This window comes from Gouania willdenowi, chromosome 21 (assembly GCF_900634775.1).
Source record: "Gouania willdenowi chromosome 21, fGouWil2.1, whole genome shotgun sequence".
In the NCBI taxonomy this organism is placed as follows: domain Eukaryota; kingdom Metazoa; phylum Chordata; class Actinopteri; order Blenniiformes; family Gobiesocidae; genus Gouania; species Gouania willdenowi.
In genome coordinates this window covers 31117077-31136445 of record NC_041064.1, presented here as the reverse complement: position 1 = coordinate 31136445, position 19369 = coordinate 31117077, and the positions used below count along the sequence as shown (strand labels likewise).

General features: G+C 38.6%; 1 protein-coding gene across 7 annotated transcripts in view; it reads left to right on the top strand.

Annotated features, from left to right (window-relative positions):
- LOC114455628 (PTB domain-containing engulfment adapter protein 1) overlaps nucleotides 1–19369 on the top strand; it is a 178402-nt gene that overhangs the window by 94056 nt on the left and 64977 nt on the right. For 6 of the 7 annotated variants that reach the window (XM_028436979.1, XM_028436980.1, XM_028436973.1 and 3 more), the window contains one exon: nucleotides 10165–10250. In XM_028436979.1, coding sequence (XP_028292780.1) covers nucleotides 10223–10250 — 28 coding nt within the window. In that variant the 5' untranslated portion in view covers nucleotides 10165–10222. Of the gene's footprint in view, nucleotides 1–9600; nucleotides 9641–10164; nucleotides 10251–19369 lie in introns of those variants that run through there. The other variant, XM_028436976.1, reaches the window with a different exon arrangement.

The window sequence follows — 19369 nt, the reverse complement described above, 5'->3', positions numbered from 1 at the left end:
TTCTGCATATTAATTTGCTTCTGATGCCATAGCACCAGATACGTAGCAAGATATTTTAATCGGGATTATTGGTAATTGTTCATATTTATCTGTTTGTCTCACTTTCTAGAAACGTAATCACCAATGTGTGATACTGTCCAAAACATGCATGTGAGGCATTTCCGTGTCATGTTGGTTCCCAATTTAAAATACAGGGAGATAATTAAAAAAAAAAGGTTGAATTGAATTTTCCTTTTCAGAAGGTAAATTCTAACCTGACAAGAGCCAGGTTGATGTGTAGCCCCTCCCTCTAACTCTAGTTCTCCACATCAATCTGGGTCTGTGTCAGGCAAATCCTTTCGTAACCAGGAAGGGACATGAACAGAATGCTTGAAGCTGATTGGGCGAAGCGCCTGTCCACCATGATTTGTTTTCATCACAGTAACAAATTATGATGTCGTCATCAGCATGCGCCACAGAAACGCTGCTACAACAACAACAAGGCTCCGTTGGTAATAACTTTCTTTTGGGATAGTAATGCTGCGGTCATTATATCGTTGATTGACTTTTGCCATTTTTGCAACACGAGTACGTGAGTTAAGAGCACGTTAACCATCCTCTTGCGTCGACATCTTTCTATTTTGATTCGGAGCTATGCTAATAGCGGTAGCCCAGCTAGTTCCTCTCCCCGCAACTGCACATGCACCAGTTTTGCTTTGGCGCTTCTGCTTTTGTTCCCGCCCTAAAGCACAACACTGCATCATCGGTTCGGTTCGGCTTTGAAAGGCAAAGGCGGGAACAGCAATCGTCTTGCAGGCAAGGTTATGTAAATTCAGCCACTGCGCACTTCAACTTTTAATTTAAAAATTGTTGAATATGCATTTCAGATTTTTGTTTTAATGGTTGTACATGTCCCATGTTTTTAACCAGAAGCTGCTTGTGTTTACATCTTCTTTTTTGCACTAAAAGGTAGAATTTTGTATCAGTTAGAGAAAAATGAGAATGAGAAAAATGTTTCAGGGCAAATGTGTGGTTGGTATAAAAAAAAGAAACAATATTAGTATGAGTTTCTCTGCTGTATGCACTGCTGCTGGGGTATCCATCTGTGTGAGTGTGTCGCTCCCATCATAGTGCAGAGCAAGCAAACTTTGCTCCCTTCGCTTCTCTTGTGTTTTGATGTTGTACCTAGAGCTACAGAAACGGAGAAAATAGAGAAAAATCTCCCTTTGTTAGTTTTTGTGCTTTGCTTATTAAATAAAGAAATTCAGAGCTGACATTGTGCTGCGAAAAATAATTGTATTGTTTCTGAACCAAAAGTTCCGATGAATAGATTATTATAATAAAGATAGTGCTCATCTTTAAACTTTACCTAAATTCTGTCATAGATTTAAAGTAATTTATAATCCAAAGAAAAAATCTCAGTCATGAAAATTCATTCAGATTTCAAAATTTGATGATTAATCAACCTTTATTATTAAAAGATTTTGGTATTGACGACCCCAGGATGTCTGGCCTTCTGGCTATTCATTTTCTGAAAATTGATGTATACCAGGGCTGTATAGTGAAATAGCCCTGGTATTATCAAGTAATGATTTCAGCAAAAAAAAAAAAAGGTAAAATGTTTTTGTTAAAAAAAAAAAAATCAATAGCCAACAGCTTAAATGCAAGAAGAATTGCACAAACTATAAAGGAAAGCAATGCTTTTAACGTCCACCGAACACAAAGGCCACACACTGCTCCAATGGCTGACTCCAGCTTTTGTTCCCTTCTTTTTTTGGTCTTTTCAATTGTTCCGGTGAGTTCAGAGAAGGCAGGGTCTGGAGTAGTAAGATTAAGAGACCAATCACAGAAAGAAAGAATGAAAGGCTGAGTACCACCACAAACACTAGTGTGCAATCTCTGTCCAAATTATCATTTGTTTTACTACATTTTTGTGGAGTAGTTTGAGCTAAAGACAAAGGGTTCACTTTTTCTGCCATAAACCAGGCATTGAGGGGATCCTCCTCTGTTTTCACAAATGTGTGTTTTGAAACGTTATTGTTAGAAGATCTATGCCTAGCACAACACATTATTTTGCACTATATTTGTTTTATTAACTTATTATATATTATATAAACTTTTAAAATTGGACTACTTTACAGTTTTAGTGTGTGTTCCACCATCTTGAAATCATGTGATTGATGATGTCACACGGCCCCACTTCCTGTAAACGTCCCATTGTTTGCTATTGGAGTGAAGCATTCAGCCTGCTTTTTAGATCATCTTGCAGCTTTTTCCGTCAAAATGCCAATGTGGGCTGCTTTTAGTTGCTCTAAATAATCAGGAAAAGTTAAAGATGCAGATGTAAACCTCTTTTGTTTAGAGAAAGAACATTAAAAACAGTCCATGATTTACTCGCTAACCGCGCAATGTTTAAGGGATAGTATAGGTCCCTTAGGAGAGCTCTTCTGTGCTTCATTGTATACTACAAAACCACAGAGTTGAAACTGTCGCCCCCTGAGGTCACAGATCTATTTTCGGCTCACAACTGTTTTCATTCTTTTTCGGTAAACAAAAGAGGTTTACATCGGCATCTTATTTTTAACTTTTCCTGATTATTTAAAGTAACAAAAAGCATCATAAGTTGTCATTTTGACAGAAAAAGCTGTAAAATTATCTAAAAAGCTGGCTGACACTTCACTCCAATAGAAAACAATGAGTTGTTTACAGGCAGTGGGGCTGTGTGATGTCATCAATCAAGTGATTTCAAGATGGTGGGACACAGGCTCTCAGGGGTGGATTCGCTAAAGGTTTAGGGGTATTAAAACGTGTGCAAACGTCTCTCCGCACGCCAATAAGCCGTACACACCCTAGGAAATCAGGAGTGCGCTGCTGCTGCACGTCGCAATGCACCCTCACTCCATTTACCGTGTTTTCCTCTGATGCATATGTATAGTAGGCGGAGCTCACAAGGTGAGCAAAAAATTAGAGGAGGACATGCAAATAAATGAATGCAGGGGACGCAATGCAATTTATCAAACCTAGACTTTATTGCTGCCTCTGTTTTTTCGTATGAATGAATTCACAATTTTAAGAATGTGTTAAAACCTTTCCTATTTTGTCTCTCCACTGTGGCTATGGGGACCCTGTTGAGTTCGGCACTCTCCATGGCCAGAGGCCACTTCTCTTCTTGTGATCACTCCCGTACGCTTGTTAAAAATGGTTGCGCGTAGGAAGAACAGGCCATTTTGTTGTTGTTGAGCTGCACTATAAACATAAGCTTGCTACCTGTCCCGGTCGGATGTCTGACTCTACCCATAGGCACGCAGTGCACATACATCTCCCTCACACACACACTCATGCATTAGCCACGCGCATGCACCCCCATCACTCACATCCACACTAATTTCCCCACTGCGTGATGAAAAAAATATTGATTGATCGTTCTATCTATCTATCTATCTATCTTTTTTTTTATTAACTTCCTCTACTAACACCTCCAATTCTGATGCTTCAAAATATTTTTTTTGCTTCCACATACTCAGCTATCCTTCACGCTCCATGTTCAACATAACACGTACAAAACGGTCATTGTTTGTTACAAAATCAGACATGATGAACGAAAAGAAATAAGTAAAACAATCATTTATTACAATTACATTTTTAAATTGTCAGACGCTTTCATCCAAAGCGATGTAAAACACGAGCAGTTACGGTTACGCCCCCTGGCGGCTTGTCCGTGGTTTTGTCTCCACCAAATATGACTGTCAAGCTTGGGAGACTTTTAGTTCAGCCAAGGATGAAGCTTAAGGTCTTCCAATCTTGATCGCTGATTGGGATCGATGGTTAGGCACCGTTTCAAAAAGTCTTTGCCATCATGAGACAAATGGTTAACAGGGAGGTTTGGGTTTTTAATGTAGTCTGTGAGCTTGAACACTCCTTCACAGTAATAGCTCCACAGGACCAGCCCTATTTGCCACACTGTGGCCTGCTCTGCCTGGTAGTTGTACTGAAGGAAGAACTCTGGTGGTGCGTTGGGTATAGGACCAAAATATGTCTCATAGGGCTTTTCTGTGACCCAATCTCCACAGCCAAAGTCTATGATCTTCACTGAGGGGTCTTCTCTGTCCACAGACACCAGGATGTTTCCTCCCTTAATATCGCTGTGAAAGACCCCGTTTTTATGCATTCGCACGCTCACATCTATCAGTTGTTTAAAGATGATTTTTGCCTCGTGCTCTGAGATCTGTTCATTTTTGAATCCATAAAAATGATTCATGTCCATTTCGCACCAGGATAGCTCCGTAATAATTAACACCTCATTCTCAAGTTCAAACACGTCCACCAAGCCGATGACGCCAGGGTTTGACACACTGCCCTGGTTGAGGTGACCGGCCGCCTGTGCCATGAGGACCACCTCGGAAATCTCCAACGAATATTGATCCTGGAATTTCACCATCATGTAGTTGACTTTGTCTCGAGCAATATGCTTAATGGCAACATCTTTCTCGTCAGCTATGCGTGTTCCAGCAAAGACTGATCCAAAACCACCTTCACCGAGCTCACCAAATTCTACATATTTTGCTTGGAAGTCCTCTCTGCTTCTGTTGACCATGACTAGGTTGTCTACCGGTTTAGTTTTCATTTCAGACAAGAATGGTGAAAGAAAATCAACGGGAGCATTGGGAGACCAAGATTTGGGGCTCATGGCTGGATTTGCCAAAAAAATGTGGGCTGCTTTGTCTGCTGCGGCTGAATTCGTGGGTTCATTTGTGGATTGGGGAGTGAGCCCAAAATCATTTAAAAGTAAAGAGTCGCTGATCAATTTAACCTCAGAATCTGTTCTGATCTTCTCTTTTTGTACTTTGGGTGAAGTGCTGCTGCTGTCAGTGCTGCTCACAGCAGAACTCACAGAACAATCTGTTCTGATCTTCTCTTTTTGTACTTCAGGTGAAGACCTTCTTCGAGATTTGAGAATAATTCTTGGTTTCCTCTCTTGAACTTCATGGTTGTCCAAGCAGCATTTCTTGCTTGGGGTTGTATCCTTCAGCTCTTCTTCAGCCTTCCTTTTCTTGCTAGTTGGTGTTTGAACCAGCATTTCCTCTGCTGTGGCTTCGCTCTGTGGGATCCTGGCCATATAGTAGTCAGTGGAGTCCTGGTGCAGGGAGAGCCACTCCAATGGTTGATAGGTGGTCTTAGCCTCAGGATGGCTCCTATGTTTCTCTCTGGGGGGACCTATTTTAGGGTGGTCTCCACTTGGTCCAACTCGCTCTGTAACAATCACTGCGAGGTGACAGGTGAGGATCCGTTGGATGGAACCCTTGTGGTTCTCCTCTGTGATCATGGCCTGTACGCGTCTTAAAATCTGCTCAGCTTGGAGATCCATGATATCCAATGAAGTAAAAAATCTGCACTTTTGAGCAATAAGGAGCTCAAATGTCTCAAGGTTTGTAGAGATGAAAGTCAAAATGATGCTCTATCACAGTCAGTGACTGAATAACTTTCATCTTGACTTGAAAGCCAAGCATACTGTTGTTTAGCATCACCATGGTGATGGAATTTCAATTCCTGTCTCACAGTCTCCCTCTTAACAAATTATAACTGACTTTAAAATGTTGGTTTTTTTCCAACATTATTGCTGTCCTCAGGTCTAAAAAATAACAGTTTATTGGAACATGTACTGAATAAATGCACTTTTTTTTTTAACATTTAGTCATTATAAATCCATTGTGTTTTTTTAATGTTACAGAATGTTCTTACTTACATAAGTGGTGATGTTGCTGCCTTTAAGCATAAGAATCCTAGTTTATTGCACATTTTATTTAATAATTACACTGTTTTAACAACACCCATGGATATTAACCCTGATATTGAGTTTGTTTAATGTTAAAGAATGTTGTTTACTGATAGTATTGCTGATTTAGTAAAAGACAAAAAACACATTTTATTGAACGTTGTACTTAATAAATCCACAATTTTAACATATACAGTGATTATTAACCCTCATCTTGTGTTTGTCTTTAGTTAAACAACATATGCTTGTTGATATAAGTGACATTATTGCTGTTTTTATTGTAAAAAAAACACAGCGGTGGTGTATAGTAATATGTACATTATTGTAAATAATTGTTTGTATGCTTGTGTGTTTGCTGCAGCCAATCTAGGCCTCCCTAGGTCTCCTCTGGAAAAAAGATTGGTAATTTCTACTGGACTTTCTGGTTAAATAATGGTTTTAAAAAAAAATGTGTTGCCTCAAAAAAAAAAAAAAGTAACATTTATTTAAATATTGCCAGTTCTTATCCATCATTTGGATGATTGTAGTATAGTACTGTCTTAATTTAGCTTAAATTAATTACGAAATGAATTATCTTCAAAATATATCCATTGTAAGTCAGCATTTTATGAATAATCTCTCCACTATTTTTTATTTATGGATTTATCCATTCTACAAAATACACTTTTTTATTTTTATTTTCTTGGATGGTGGGACGAAACCGCAGTACCCAGAAAAATTGTTTTGCTCGAAAATTCTTGAAAATACTTTGACTAACTTTTAACTGTGTTTTTAACGCACTAAGGAAAACTTTAGGCTGCTGTATTTTTAATGCCTTGCCGAAAAAATTTCAAACGCCTTGAAATGGAGTTAAGGCTATAGCAAGGCATAAAAAAGGGCAAAAAAACTTAAAAAGGAATATACAGGTACTTACTGTCCAACAGTGATGACTAGGGTGAGATTTAAACCAGTGACCCTCCGACGACAAGCCCACTTCTTTAACCACTATTGGCCATAACACGGCATGAATAAGGGTGATACATTTTCAAAAGCTTTAAAACGGAGGTAAGACAATAGTAAGGCATCAAAACGGGCAAAAAAGTTTCAAACGCCTCGAAACAGAGGTAAATGCGTAAGGCATAAAAACGGGCAAAAATGTTTCTAACGCCTTGAGACGGAGGTAAAGCTATAATAAGGGAAAACAACGGGCAAAAAATGTCAAAGCCTTGAAACGGAGATGAGGCTATAGGGCGGTCTGCCCCATTTCTGCACGTGCACTAATTATTGCTGCAATCTTAGGGGTCTATTCTCACGTCTGGACTTAAGTGCTTTTTGCGCGTCTGCAGTTACGCACTTCTCTCGTACGCGTATTCTCTGGTCCAGGCTGCTGACAAGCCCACCGCGCTAAGGAGCCAAAAAGCACGTATGTGTGAATGAAGGCGGGTTGAAAGAAAGGAGGCGGTGATGTAATTTTTTGGGCTGTCTAGAAATCGCGGAACATGGAGTTTTCCCAACGCTTGTAAATGTCATTGAAATCCGTGAAAATGATAAATTTCACTTTTAATTTGAAACGTCTTTGTTGATAAATAATGTAACAGGTTTATTTGATCAGATCATTGATCATTGATTATTGTAGTGTGACTGAGTCAGAGTTAAAATCTCTCTCCTTGATTATCATGATCATCATCATCATCGCTGTAAAGCGTGACCGAGTTAGATGAGCTGGAGATGAGGAAATAACACGGCCACAGAGCGTCCTGCTTTAATAAAGAGGGATGTTTGCAGTGAAACAGAACTAATGGCTTCTATAATACACAGTTTTATATTCTGTATAAATAGTTTAAAGTGATCTGAGCTGAGCCTCATTAAAATATGTGTGGGAACAGTTTGTGGTCCATTCTCATCCACATATGACAGCTTGTTTCACTCTGTATTGGATCAAACTGTGACTTTATGTTGGACATAGTATGAAAATAGTTATATCACTGTGATCAACGTGGGCAGAGTTTTAATTATTCACTCAGCAGCAGCTGAGTCATCACAGCTGCTGCTGCACAACGCACGAGTCCGCGTGGCTTCAAATGTAACTAAGTCCATATTTCTAGTGCAATATAATGTTTCTCCTTATCGGGGCGCTACACTTATTCCAGGGTTAGAATCGCTTAATGAGGAAAAGAAGAACACGCGCAAGGGCAGATTTGAATAGCAACACCCACATTTCACTGCTGCTCCACCCACAGTGCGTAACTGGGATTAAGGCATGCAGCGACTGATTTAAGTACAGGGGGAGAATAGCTCACAGCCAGAAACGGCATCGCTGCTTGGATTTTTGGACTTACGCACATGGGACAATAGAGCCCATAATGAATTCCTCGCAAAAGGTGAGAAACAGCGTCACCAAAGGATTAGACAAGCAACTGGTTTACCATCCTTTATTTCAGATATTAGTGAATATGCCCCTTAAACTGTAAAGTAGTCCCATATTTAAAGGTTAATAAAACACATAATAATGTCTGTTGTTAATAAGTATATTTTAAAGGTTTTAGGCCAAACTTGTAAAAACAGTGGAGGATCTCTTTAATCTTCTGCATCAACTTTAGTTCCAATCAGAGCTCAGCAGCGTATTCTAGCTAAGAAGCCTCTTGTGAATGAGCTTTTCTTTCTTTCTGTTGGCTGTTGGTTTCTGTAGGTTTGTGTTTTTGAGGTCTGAGAATTTTGGAGGAAACTTAATAGAGAAATATTTATCCGTAAAAATGAAGGTTGCTGAATGGAACTCTATCAAAACCTGTTGGATAATTAAAACTTAAAAATAGTTTCCTTTATTTCTGTGTTTACGTAAAGGCATTTCTGCCTTTTCATTATTACTACCATACACTAATACAGATGTCACATAATGAACTGAATAGTAAAACAGCAACAGTGGAAAACTTCATTTTCTAAATGACCTGAGAGGGATTTCAAAGGCACAGATTAAAGCCGTTGCTATGCAGCAGGGCTTGCGTATCGTCTTAGAAGTCAGTTATATTGATTGTTGACTGCTGCTGACAGCCACCCACTGCTGGACAGTGTGTCCTTGCTTCTCTTAAGATTGCACTGCACTTTTAGGAAATTGATGGAAATTGCTAGATATGAGTGATATTTGTTTTTTAAATCGCTAAAGAGCTATAGTGTTGCTTGCATACCACAACTGCCCCCATTCAAAAGGAATCAGGTATTTCTTGTGTTTCTACAAGAAATAAAACAGGTTTTTTCCACATTTCATCTTCATTTTTACCACGGTTATCCCTTGCTTTCATATCCGTTGTGTATTTTGTGCTCTGTATGTGAAGCTTCAGCATTGGATTGAAATATTTGGCCCAGTTCGGCTTAGAAGATTAGAACATTATTGGCACCGACTATAAGAGGATCACACTAAACCATGTTGGGTTTTTACTATGCAGCATTGTTGTTTTCATACAAATCAGCATGAAAATTTGTTTTCATACAAATCAGCATTCTCGAACAAAAAGTGAAGGTACAGCCATATTCATCAGCCATGCATGCTGATGAATAGTTGATTTACAGATTGACAGTGACTCGAGATATGATGTTTGCAAAATGTTTTAATGTTTTATATCTGTGTGTTTTTAACAGCTATTTTTGAAAAACTGAATTCGGTTGGTTGAATTCTAAAAAATATCAGTCCCAGGGTGAGACCATTAGAGAACCCCTGATTTACATCATCTCTGCTCTTCCTCCTCCTTCACTTCCTCTTTCTCTCTCTCTCTGTGTGTATGTGTACTTTGACTCTCGTTTGTAGTTTTACTGCCTCCTCTCTCTCTCTCTGTCCTACAGGAAGCAGCTCTACGTTGCTGACTCTCCCAAACCACCAGCCTCCTCTCTCTCCTCATTTTGTCTTTTAAAATATCGGTGATGGACCACTTCATTTTAAAATAACGAAACGCTTGTTTTTCTGAAGTTTGTCCGCTTTGGTGTGGAATCGTGTATGTGCTGTGCGTGTACGCTCTATTACTTTGCTTTTGCTTCCGCGTTCTTCCCCGCCCCCTGTCCCAGGTGCAATAAGTGCGTCTACCCTGCCCCCCTCGCCCCACGTCCGCTAGGCGCGCCCCCCATGCGCTCTGTTGCTACGCATGTTCGGACACCTCAGCGCTTAAGTCCCCGTTTCCTCCCTTTGGATTTTCAAAATAAGGTCACCCTACTTACGCACAGATTCAACCAGCTGAAATTTCCACTCACACACACTGAAAACATACTCGCATATGCGACCAATTTGGTCACAGTCTCGAGCCTTGCTAAAGCATCAGGAGTTGAATGGTAAATCCTCTGACAGCTAAAAGCTCGCCTCATTCAGAGAAAACTACTTCCTGTTTGTTCTTAAGACTTGAGCTGAAAGTTGTTTTTAAACTTGCTTTTCTCTCTGCCATCTTTTCCAGGTGGAATATTGGCAAGTGCTCTGCTTAGGTGAGACTCTGGAGACGCACATTTTCCACTATGAACCGCGCATTCAATAGGAAAAAAGGTGAGTAGACATAACAAAAACAAATGGTTGTTTTCAAAGCATTTTTTTTTCTTTTTTTGCTGAGCTACCACATCCCAAAAACACAAGCAATAAGGTGCATTGAATAACAGACATCAGAATTAACCATAAAATAAAGGTCCTATCCGACCATGAACATCCTCATTTTAGTTTAGGGCCAAATACGGACCAGTTTGACCTTCACTAAGCCACAGATCTTAGGTGAGAGAAAGGGCATATTCAACATTAATGTGCCCTGGTTTGCACTTCCATGTATAAATTATTGTATATATAAATGATAAAGTATGTGAGTATATCAGTCCCTGCAGGATCTTCACTTACATTTCCCTAATTTTGGGAATTAGGGGAGTTTCGTGGAATCATTTGAGGAAAATCTGCCAGATTTTTGAAAAAATTGACAGTTCTTTCAACATTTTGAGGTTAAGAATGAGCTCTGCAAATATTGTGTATTTTAATAATAATTAGTATTTGGAGGGTATATCTACAGCTGAATTAGTTATTTACAAAATGTTTCATGTTTTTCTTTATCATCTTCACATTTTCGAGCGGATTTGGTGCTCTTAATTTGGCCCCTGGGCCTTGTGTTTGACACATGTCCTACTTAGTGTGCTATTGTATTGTTGGCCATTAGAACTAAATAAAGACCCTTCCATATTGTGTTTCTACACTGTATTTCTTGTTTAGGAACAACGTTGAACCCATGTCTTTCTAAGAGACTGTTTTGCTAACCACAGACCTATCGGAGAAGGTTGTTGTGAGGCAAACTTCTCTCCAATAATGGGATTTAGTCCTCACTGCTCATCTATTATGAAAAAGGACATTTTGCTTCTGCTTTGAATTTTCTGGAAAAATCGGCAGTTCATTCATTTTGAGGTACTTTTAGGCCGTCAAAGAGACGCTGTCGCCTAAAATGTATCCGTACTAGTCATGTTTACGTCTATTGTGTGAGATGTATTTAAAAAAATAAATAAAAATATGTGCACATTTATTAAATAAAAAAAACAAAAAAACGATGTGACATAGAGGTGTTGATTCTGGGGCAGTATTTTGCACTAGCTCCCATCTTTTTTCTTTGTATTCCTTTTCATGACATTTTTGTAGTGCTTTTCTCCACGATTTCTATATTATTATTTGTATTGATCACTATGGATCACGCTGTAAGGACAGAAACAGCATGAGAGAGACTGGGTGTTCTGGCCAAGGAGACAGAGAGAATAATCTAGTGATTCCCAGGAGGAAATTTACGTCCGACATGCTAGAGAGCAGATTGTAAACAGTGACATCGTCCACAACCGTTAGGGCTTCAAGTAACGACCGTTTTGTTTGTCGACAAGTCATCAGGTAATGAAACAATTAGTCGACAATAGAGACAAAAAACTTCATTTATAAAGGGATTTTTTTTCTCCTTCTAGCAAACAAAGAAAACTGTTACTACTACTTCAAAAACGTTAGATAATAAAATAACTAAACTACTATTTTAACCAAAGTATCCAACTTTACGTCTTGACTGGGTGCTAAACACTCTGTGGTTAAGCAGCATAAATACGTTGTACTGTGTAATGACTTTAACACCCTTATATGGTCAGAATAAGTAGCCCAGATGCTAATGGTAGCTAATGATAAGTCTACAGCGTCCAGCAGTCCAACAAGCTTTCTCTCAAAATGCTCACGTATGTTTAACATGCTCCAGTGGTGAGGTGATGTCAGCTTTTACACAATGCAGGAAGTCTTTTGTCGACAATCACATTTGTCTATGATTAACTTTGTCATCAATTTTGTTGACAAATCGTTGCAGCCTTAGAAATTATTGTTATCCTGCAAGCTTGTCTTCTGTTTCATACTTCCCATGTGCAAAGAATCACCAAGTGCAACTAATTCATCAAAAAAGTCAATAAGGTTTACTGCTAAAGCAGGAACCTGGTAATGGAATGCAACAATTTGGAGGCAACAACAAGAAACATATTTGGTAATCAACTGAAACTGTACAAATAGCAACAAGTTATTGCAGCAGCACCTAAACACACAAACAACCAAACGTTTGAATTTAATTCAAGCTTCATTAAAGCTGCTATGCAGAGTTTCTGAGAGAACGTCTCGATGTCCCGCCCTCAACAGCTCTAGTTCCTCCCCTGCCTCTGCCAATCTACCAGAAGCTACGCCTCTATGTTTCTGCATGCGCTTTGCAAAACACAACAAAGTCGCATAACTACAAAAACTACACATTTATTGTTAGAGTGCAATAAGTTTGGAATAAAACATGTTTATTACCTGTTCATGAGAAATGTCGCCAAATCCTGGTCCGTTTGGAATCCTTTTAAAAGCAGCAAGTCCCTCCCCTTTTGAAAAGCAGTTCTGAGATAAATCCTGTTGCGGTCACGAAGACGTTTATCCACAAACTTTGTATCTGGACTTTTCTTTTGTCTTTTATTGGAAGCTTTATATGTTTGCAATCGTGGAATGGGTAACTGGAGTTTCAGAGCGCTCCTCCATGGCACTGCAGCTCAGTGATGTTTGTTTGCTGTTGTGACGCTGCACGCACATTCACTTTGATTGACAGTGGCCTGCTTCAGGAAGTCGAAGCCTATTGGCTGGGCAAAGTCGGCGCTTTCTTGCATTTGTATAGGGGTCTATCGGCGAAGGCGGGACTTATATACATTAATGTATATGAAAGACCACCGGCAGTAGACCATAGTAAAACACTAGTTAGGTGTGTTTTTCGCATTTCAAAAGAATGATACATAAACATAGATTTCTCAGAAACTCCGGATATCACTTTTAAAATGATTTATTATTCTTCCTGAAAGTCCATGTTGTTACATGTCTGTGTGTCGTCGACTGAACTCTAAGTTGCTCCAAATGGTTGACTAGCACCTTTCATGGGAGCAAATATATTTCTACACCTGATAGTGGGCACCTGGACGATCAGGTCAACCAAATGACTCGCTCTCTGTCATAATACTGATTGTGACTAATTTATTAGATGATAGACGTTAATGCTGTAGACCTCAAAGGTTAAGAAATTCTGTGGAAAACTCATTTGGTTTGTGTTTGTATCAGATTGTCAGAGTTTGAAGGTCAAGGCAACTGTCAACTCCCTTTTGTCAACGGACGATAACCACACAGATTCGTTGAAGCAAAGTAACCGTCAACCATCCTGAGCAAGGTTAAAGATTTCTGACATGGAACGATTGCTGAGGCAAACACACCAGAGCAGGGGGAGAGAAAAAAGACTGTGGTGGGGGGATTCACACCATTAGATCAAGAAACACCAGTATCTGGAAAAAAGGTGCTAGCAGCTGGTCAGGCTGTAATGCATTTCAGTCATGTTCACAACTATATATTAGTGTACTGGGCAAAAATAAGGCTTGTAATTTGTTTTTTTTGTTTTTTGTTTTCTCATCTTGTCTGGTTAGATGTTTGTTTATCAGAGCAGAATCATCCAATAAAAACTCTTCAAAGAAATTGGAAATGGTATAAGATCTATTCATTCATTCATTCATGTCTAAACCTAAATTAACCCATGCATTAGTAAACAATTTAGACAATTGTTCACAAATGCTAAACTTTTGCCAAAGTTGCTAAAAAAACTGCTAAAAAATAAAGGGAACACTTAAATAACACCTCCTATAACTTAATGTAGTGTTTTTCAACCTTTTTTTAGCCAAGGTGCATCTTTTCATCGGAAAAAATCCCAAGGCACACCATCAACCGAACAATTTGGTGAAATGAAATAATTTCCCACGGCACGTCTGACGAACCACTGTGCTGTGGCACACACAGTGATTGAAAAACGCTGTCTTAAAGGTCCCATGTCATGCTATTTTTCCCCCATCTCCAGCTGTTCTAAGAACCCCAAAAACATAGTATTTGAGGTTTGTTTTCCCAAACTCGTGGCCTACTTATGCATATTCATGAGTGGGCGTGTCTATAGATAGGACACTGACTTCCTCCTCCCCGCACGGTGACGTAGGACCAGAGGATGGCCCGCCCTCCTCCCTCCCACTCCGTAGCCAAGCTCATGCTGCTTTATAAACATGAGACAGTTCGTGGGGGCGGGGCGTTCACTGGTACATACATAGACTGTAGAAAATACATATATAGCACTGCGTGAAGGACGCTGAAATGCTCACCTTTGTGGGCGTGTCTGTTTACATGTCAATCATGTTAGAGAGCTTCCTGGAGGCGTGGCTTCCCCAGCTCAGTGCTGCGTCAAATTCGTCATCAAAGTGGGAACGCATCATCAAATTGGAGCGAGGTGTTTGGGCTCACCCTGCAGTAAGAAAGGAGCAAATCACCCTCTAACTAACGATTGAGGGGATCACTGAAAAAAACACTTTAGGCATGTGTATGAAGCCCTAATAGCACTTTATAATGTTTAAAGCACAGAAAAGTCAAATTAGCGTAACATGGGCCCTTTAATGAATTAAATATTCCAGTTGAAAACCTATACTACATATCGGAATGCATCGAGAACAAAATTGCACAAAGGAGCAGATCCAGCTGCTGGGTTGCTGTCCACCTACGACCTCCTCCACATCTACTGGTGTGCCGTCTACTCTACTGGTATCCCCTCAAGGTTCTTGACACTACGTGCTGACAGACAGCAAACCTTCTTACCACAACATGCATTGATGAGCTGCACTACCAGAACAACTTCTATGGGTTGTAGACCTCGCCTCATGCTACTTTAGCGGTGGCGAGGACACTGGCAAAATGCAAACGTGACCAAGAAACAGCAAGAACAGATGAGGACAGAGAAACAGTCTGTGGTTACTACCTGCAGAACCATTTCCTTTATGGAGTCGTCTTGTTAATCCCTCTCATTTCCACCTGTCGACTGCTCCATTTGAAGATCAGCAGGTGAAATTGATTCACAATAAATGTTGTCGAGTGACTAGACAGGTTGATTGCTCAGAAGTGTCACTGACTCTGAGTGTTCTCTTCATTTATTTATTTATTTATGAGCAGTATAGCATTTTTCTGTAGTTTACAACCAATATTCACTCCCAAAAACTTAAATAGCATTAGTTTTGCATGCTAATTCGATAGCACATGCAAATACATGTTGCAGTTGGTCTACTAAAGGCAGGTATACACTGTTATACTCAGATCAAGCTCAAACTGTGAGACTCAATTACAGAGTCCGAATGTTTGCAACTCATGATTCATGTTCTCACAATATACGGACCGACACCTGACTGCTCACACTGAACGTCCTTACACGACACGTCGAGATCTTGTTTCCGGAAATGCAATTTGTGGTATAGTACACCATGTTTACTACACTATGTATACTACACAATGCACAACAGATGATTGAGCCAAGAATTGGCCCGATCCCAAAAATAAAAGCACAGGTGAAAAATCAACTCAAAATGGCCCAAAAATTGCACAGTGTATGTCTACCTTAACTGGGTGCAACATGGATTGCGTGTGTCAAACAAGCAAAGTCACTAGCAATCTGTTTAGCATGTCTAATGAATATGTAATCAGTCTCTGCCAGAACGCACAAAATATTGGGCGATGGAGATGTAAAGAGATTGACTTTGCACACGCAATGTTATTTAGATATGCAACCCATCACATGAATTAACTGTAGGTGATCGGTCTAAAGCTAAATAATAAAACCTTGTGGCTAATTTGTGCCGGAAATGGCTTTGGAGACAAATATGCGTAGTATCCCTTTAAATGTGGGCATCACCATTTTTGAAGATCTGAGCCACTCAGTGTTTGTTTGCATTTCATGTTTCATCACTACGTCACACTTTGTCTAAACATGTTTACCTCGATAAGCGTGTGTTTTAAGTGCTTTTTCTCTATATCTTACTCATAAAGGTTATTAAGCTTTCTGTTGCAAAATCTTCTATTCTTCTTGTTTTTCCAACAGCTTACATTTCTCACAGATAGCCTCCCATAGAGTGTTTCTGCTCATTATATTCTAATGTGTTTGCTGTAATTCAAAAATATATTTATTCTTCCTCTAAAACCTCCAAAGTTTCATTTGGCACTCTGTTTTCCCACCTGAGCTCAAAACTCTTGTTTGCATAGGGTGGTCGTCTCCACTTTGGCATTTTGTAATTTTGCTATAGGTGAACAAAAAACACGGCAATTTAGTGCCATTTTTGGGGAACTTAGTAAATCAGGCTCTTAACTTTTATTGGGAGGAAAGGGAATTTTAGGTGTCTTTCTAATATTTTATATGGCAAAAAAAAAAAACTATTTTTAAGGAAGTTATTAGAAATCCATTTGAGCATTGTAAAAAAAAAAAGCTTGACATTTTAAGTTTTGTAAAGTTCAAATTGTGGGGGCAGACAGGTGGAAACACAACAAAAGAAAATCTCAATTTCCTGCCATTGCATTCGCACAGACAGTAATAACTACTGTGGCAGTGACATTCAAACTTCAGACTGCTTTAAAAAGTTGAAGGTGTTTGTGTTTTCTCAGGCTGAACGTTCCAGACTTTGACGTTGTTAGATTCAACTGAAGGGCTGTAATAAAGAGGAAGTATGAGATAAAAGATCAGCTTTAACAGTGACAGCTAATGATACAATGCTTCTCAGTGCACTGGGTGCATGGCATCAGTTAATGGTTTTATTCACATGTTTTTGTTCTTTGGGGACTAAAATATCTCCATGCATAAAAGGCTTTTGAAGTTTAAATTACTTTTTTCTTCACTTCTTATAGTGATTATGTCGACAATCAAATTTGTACTCAGTTTTTGGTTTAGTTGTCATCCTCTTGAGAAAATAATCTTCTTTCATAAAGAAACTGTTTCTTGATTATGTTTGTGATACTTTTCTCTCAGGAAATTGAAGTAGTTGATGAACTATGCCAAACGGAGGAGATATTAAGAAAAACACTGTGGCTGGTATTTTTAGTTTAAGCTTAAGTTTTGGCTTAATTAAATTTAAGTTTGTGCTTTGTGAACAATGCAATCATAATAATACCCTGCCCCCCCCACCCACTGCTTTTTGGTAAATACAGTAAACATCTCATGTATAAACTTAGAAAGGAAGAGATGAAATCTTGCACAATTGGAACTGAACTTGTTTTCCACAAAGGCATCTGTATAAAAAAAAAGGTTTGTCAAAATGTACAATTTCTTTTTAGATAAAATAATATCAATGAATTCAATTCATAATAATAAAAAAAAATGCTCAGGCTCTTTGTATAATTCATGTATTAATTCCAAAACTGAGAAAATAACCAGCATTAAATACTGTTTTGGTGCTGTGCGTTATGTTTAATCGGGTTGGTCGGCTATAATGTGATGCATTGGATTGCTGTCTGTTCATTTCATTTTTTGTACTTTCACAATGTCTGTTGATCATTTTAAAATAAAAAAAATAAGACATGACTCACTAACAGTTTGGTTTAGAAATGTAATGAATTACTTTACTTATTTTTAAACTAAAGTAAAATGAGTGATTCAGAAACATACTCAAAGAAGTACAAGTAACCATGAAAGCAACTCAATTACAGTAACGTGAGTACTTGTAATCTGTTACTTTCACCTCTGCCAAAATCCATTTAAAGTAAAAAACGTTGCTTCTCGTTTCAAATATTGTTAGGCGTTTAATTTAAATTAACAGATTAATTCATTACAAAGTCTTTAATTAATTAGATGTATTTTTTAATTGAGTCCCACCACTATTTATAATATGAACTTTTAATCAGTTTTTGTCCTTTGAGTGTTTCTTTGTTTGAAGCTGAGGAAGGTAAGACAGAAGGTTGTTCATCCATCAGTCGTCTTCTTTTATGCTAATGTTTGTTTTGTTGTGAGATGTGAAGCTTGATTCATTAAATAGCAGTGGGAACGCTTGCTGAGTGTCCGTGAAATAGCAAAGTGTGTTCGTGGAGACGTACAGACAGACAGAATGCCTCTCACTGCCCATTAGTTCTGTGACTGCTGGGAGCAGGAAGCAGCGCATGCATGGAAACATCAGTCACAGCAACACTTAAAAACTCTGTTCACTAGAGGAGGACAGCAGTCTTCTGATCTCCACGCAGGCTGTGTCATGTGTCATATCGATGCGTGAACACGCCTGACCCTCAGGCGTCTCCCTCAATTTATTTTCTGCCGCACTTGTTCTAGTCGAGTGTGGGAAAAGGCTCTGATAGGTTTGTGACCGACAGCGCAATAAAGGCGTTCCCCTCTAAGAAATAGGAAACATCTTTTTATCTTTGATGATTAACTTTTTTTTTGTGTCGCATTTTTTTATGTAAAGGAATAACGACTCGACCCAAGAGGATTACATCGTTATTAGGCTTTTTTTGGTCGTTATGATAAATTATATGATAGGAAAAGGAAAAAGGAACACTTTCACTCTCAGAAGACCACAGGTTACGATTGCTCCATCAAACTAATGAGCTCATGTGATTCTGAACAGTTTTATCAGGTTATAACGATGGATGTGGGGATTGCTTCACCACACTACTACGTAATGACAATTATGGTTGATAGGTTGTGTCTTTTGGAAGAAAAATTCTGTATGTAATTTTTTTATTAAAGTTTGAATTTTTATTTATTTATTCATTATTATTTCAATATATGGAAAATGTTATAAAATGTGTTTTTTTGTTGTCGTCATTTTGTTGTTTCTCTCTGTAATAACCCCTGCAATTTGTAATAATTAGTGCTCTGACTTTATTGCGTTAATTGCGATTAATTAATTATGGAAAAATAACACATTAGAAAAATTATGCATAAAAAAAAAAATAATGCAGTTAATTGTTATTTTTATTTATTTATTTATTTTTTCACACCAAACAGCGTGGAACTTTTCTCATTGCACGAGTTTCCGGTATACCCAATATAGGGATGCACAGACCACAACACAAGGAACAGTTGCTGTGTTTTGTTGCTGTTAATTTTAGTTTATATTAACACCTGATGGAAAACAAAAGCCCAGTTGTTGATTAATTAATGACAAATTCTCTAATTAATATGTTTTTATTTGAGTTGCACCTGTAGGAATAATTTAGCATGGGCTTTTTATTATTAAAGCTGCCCAGTTATAACTATTACATTTTAGCATGTTGTTGCAAAATGCTGCTTTACACATAATTACAAGTTGTTGCTTACGACATAATGCGGTGTT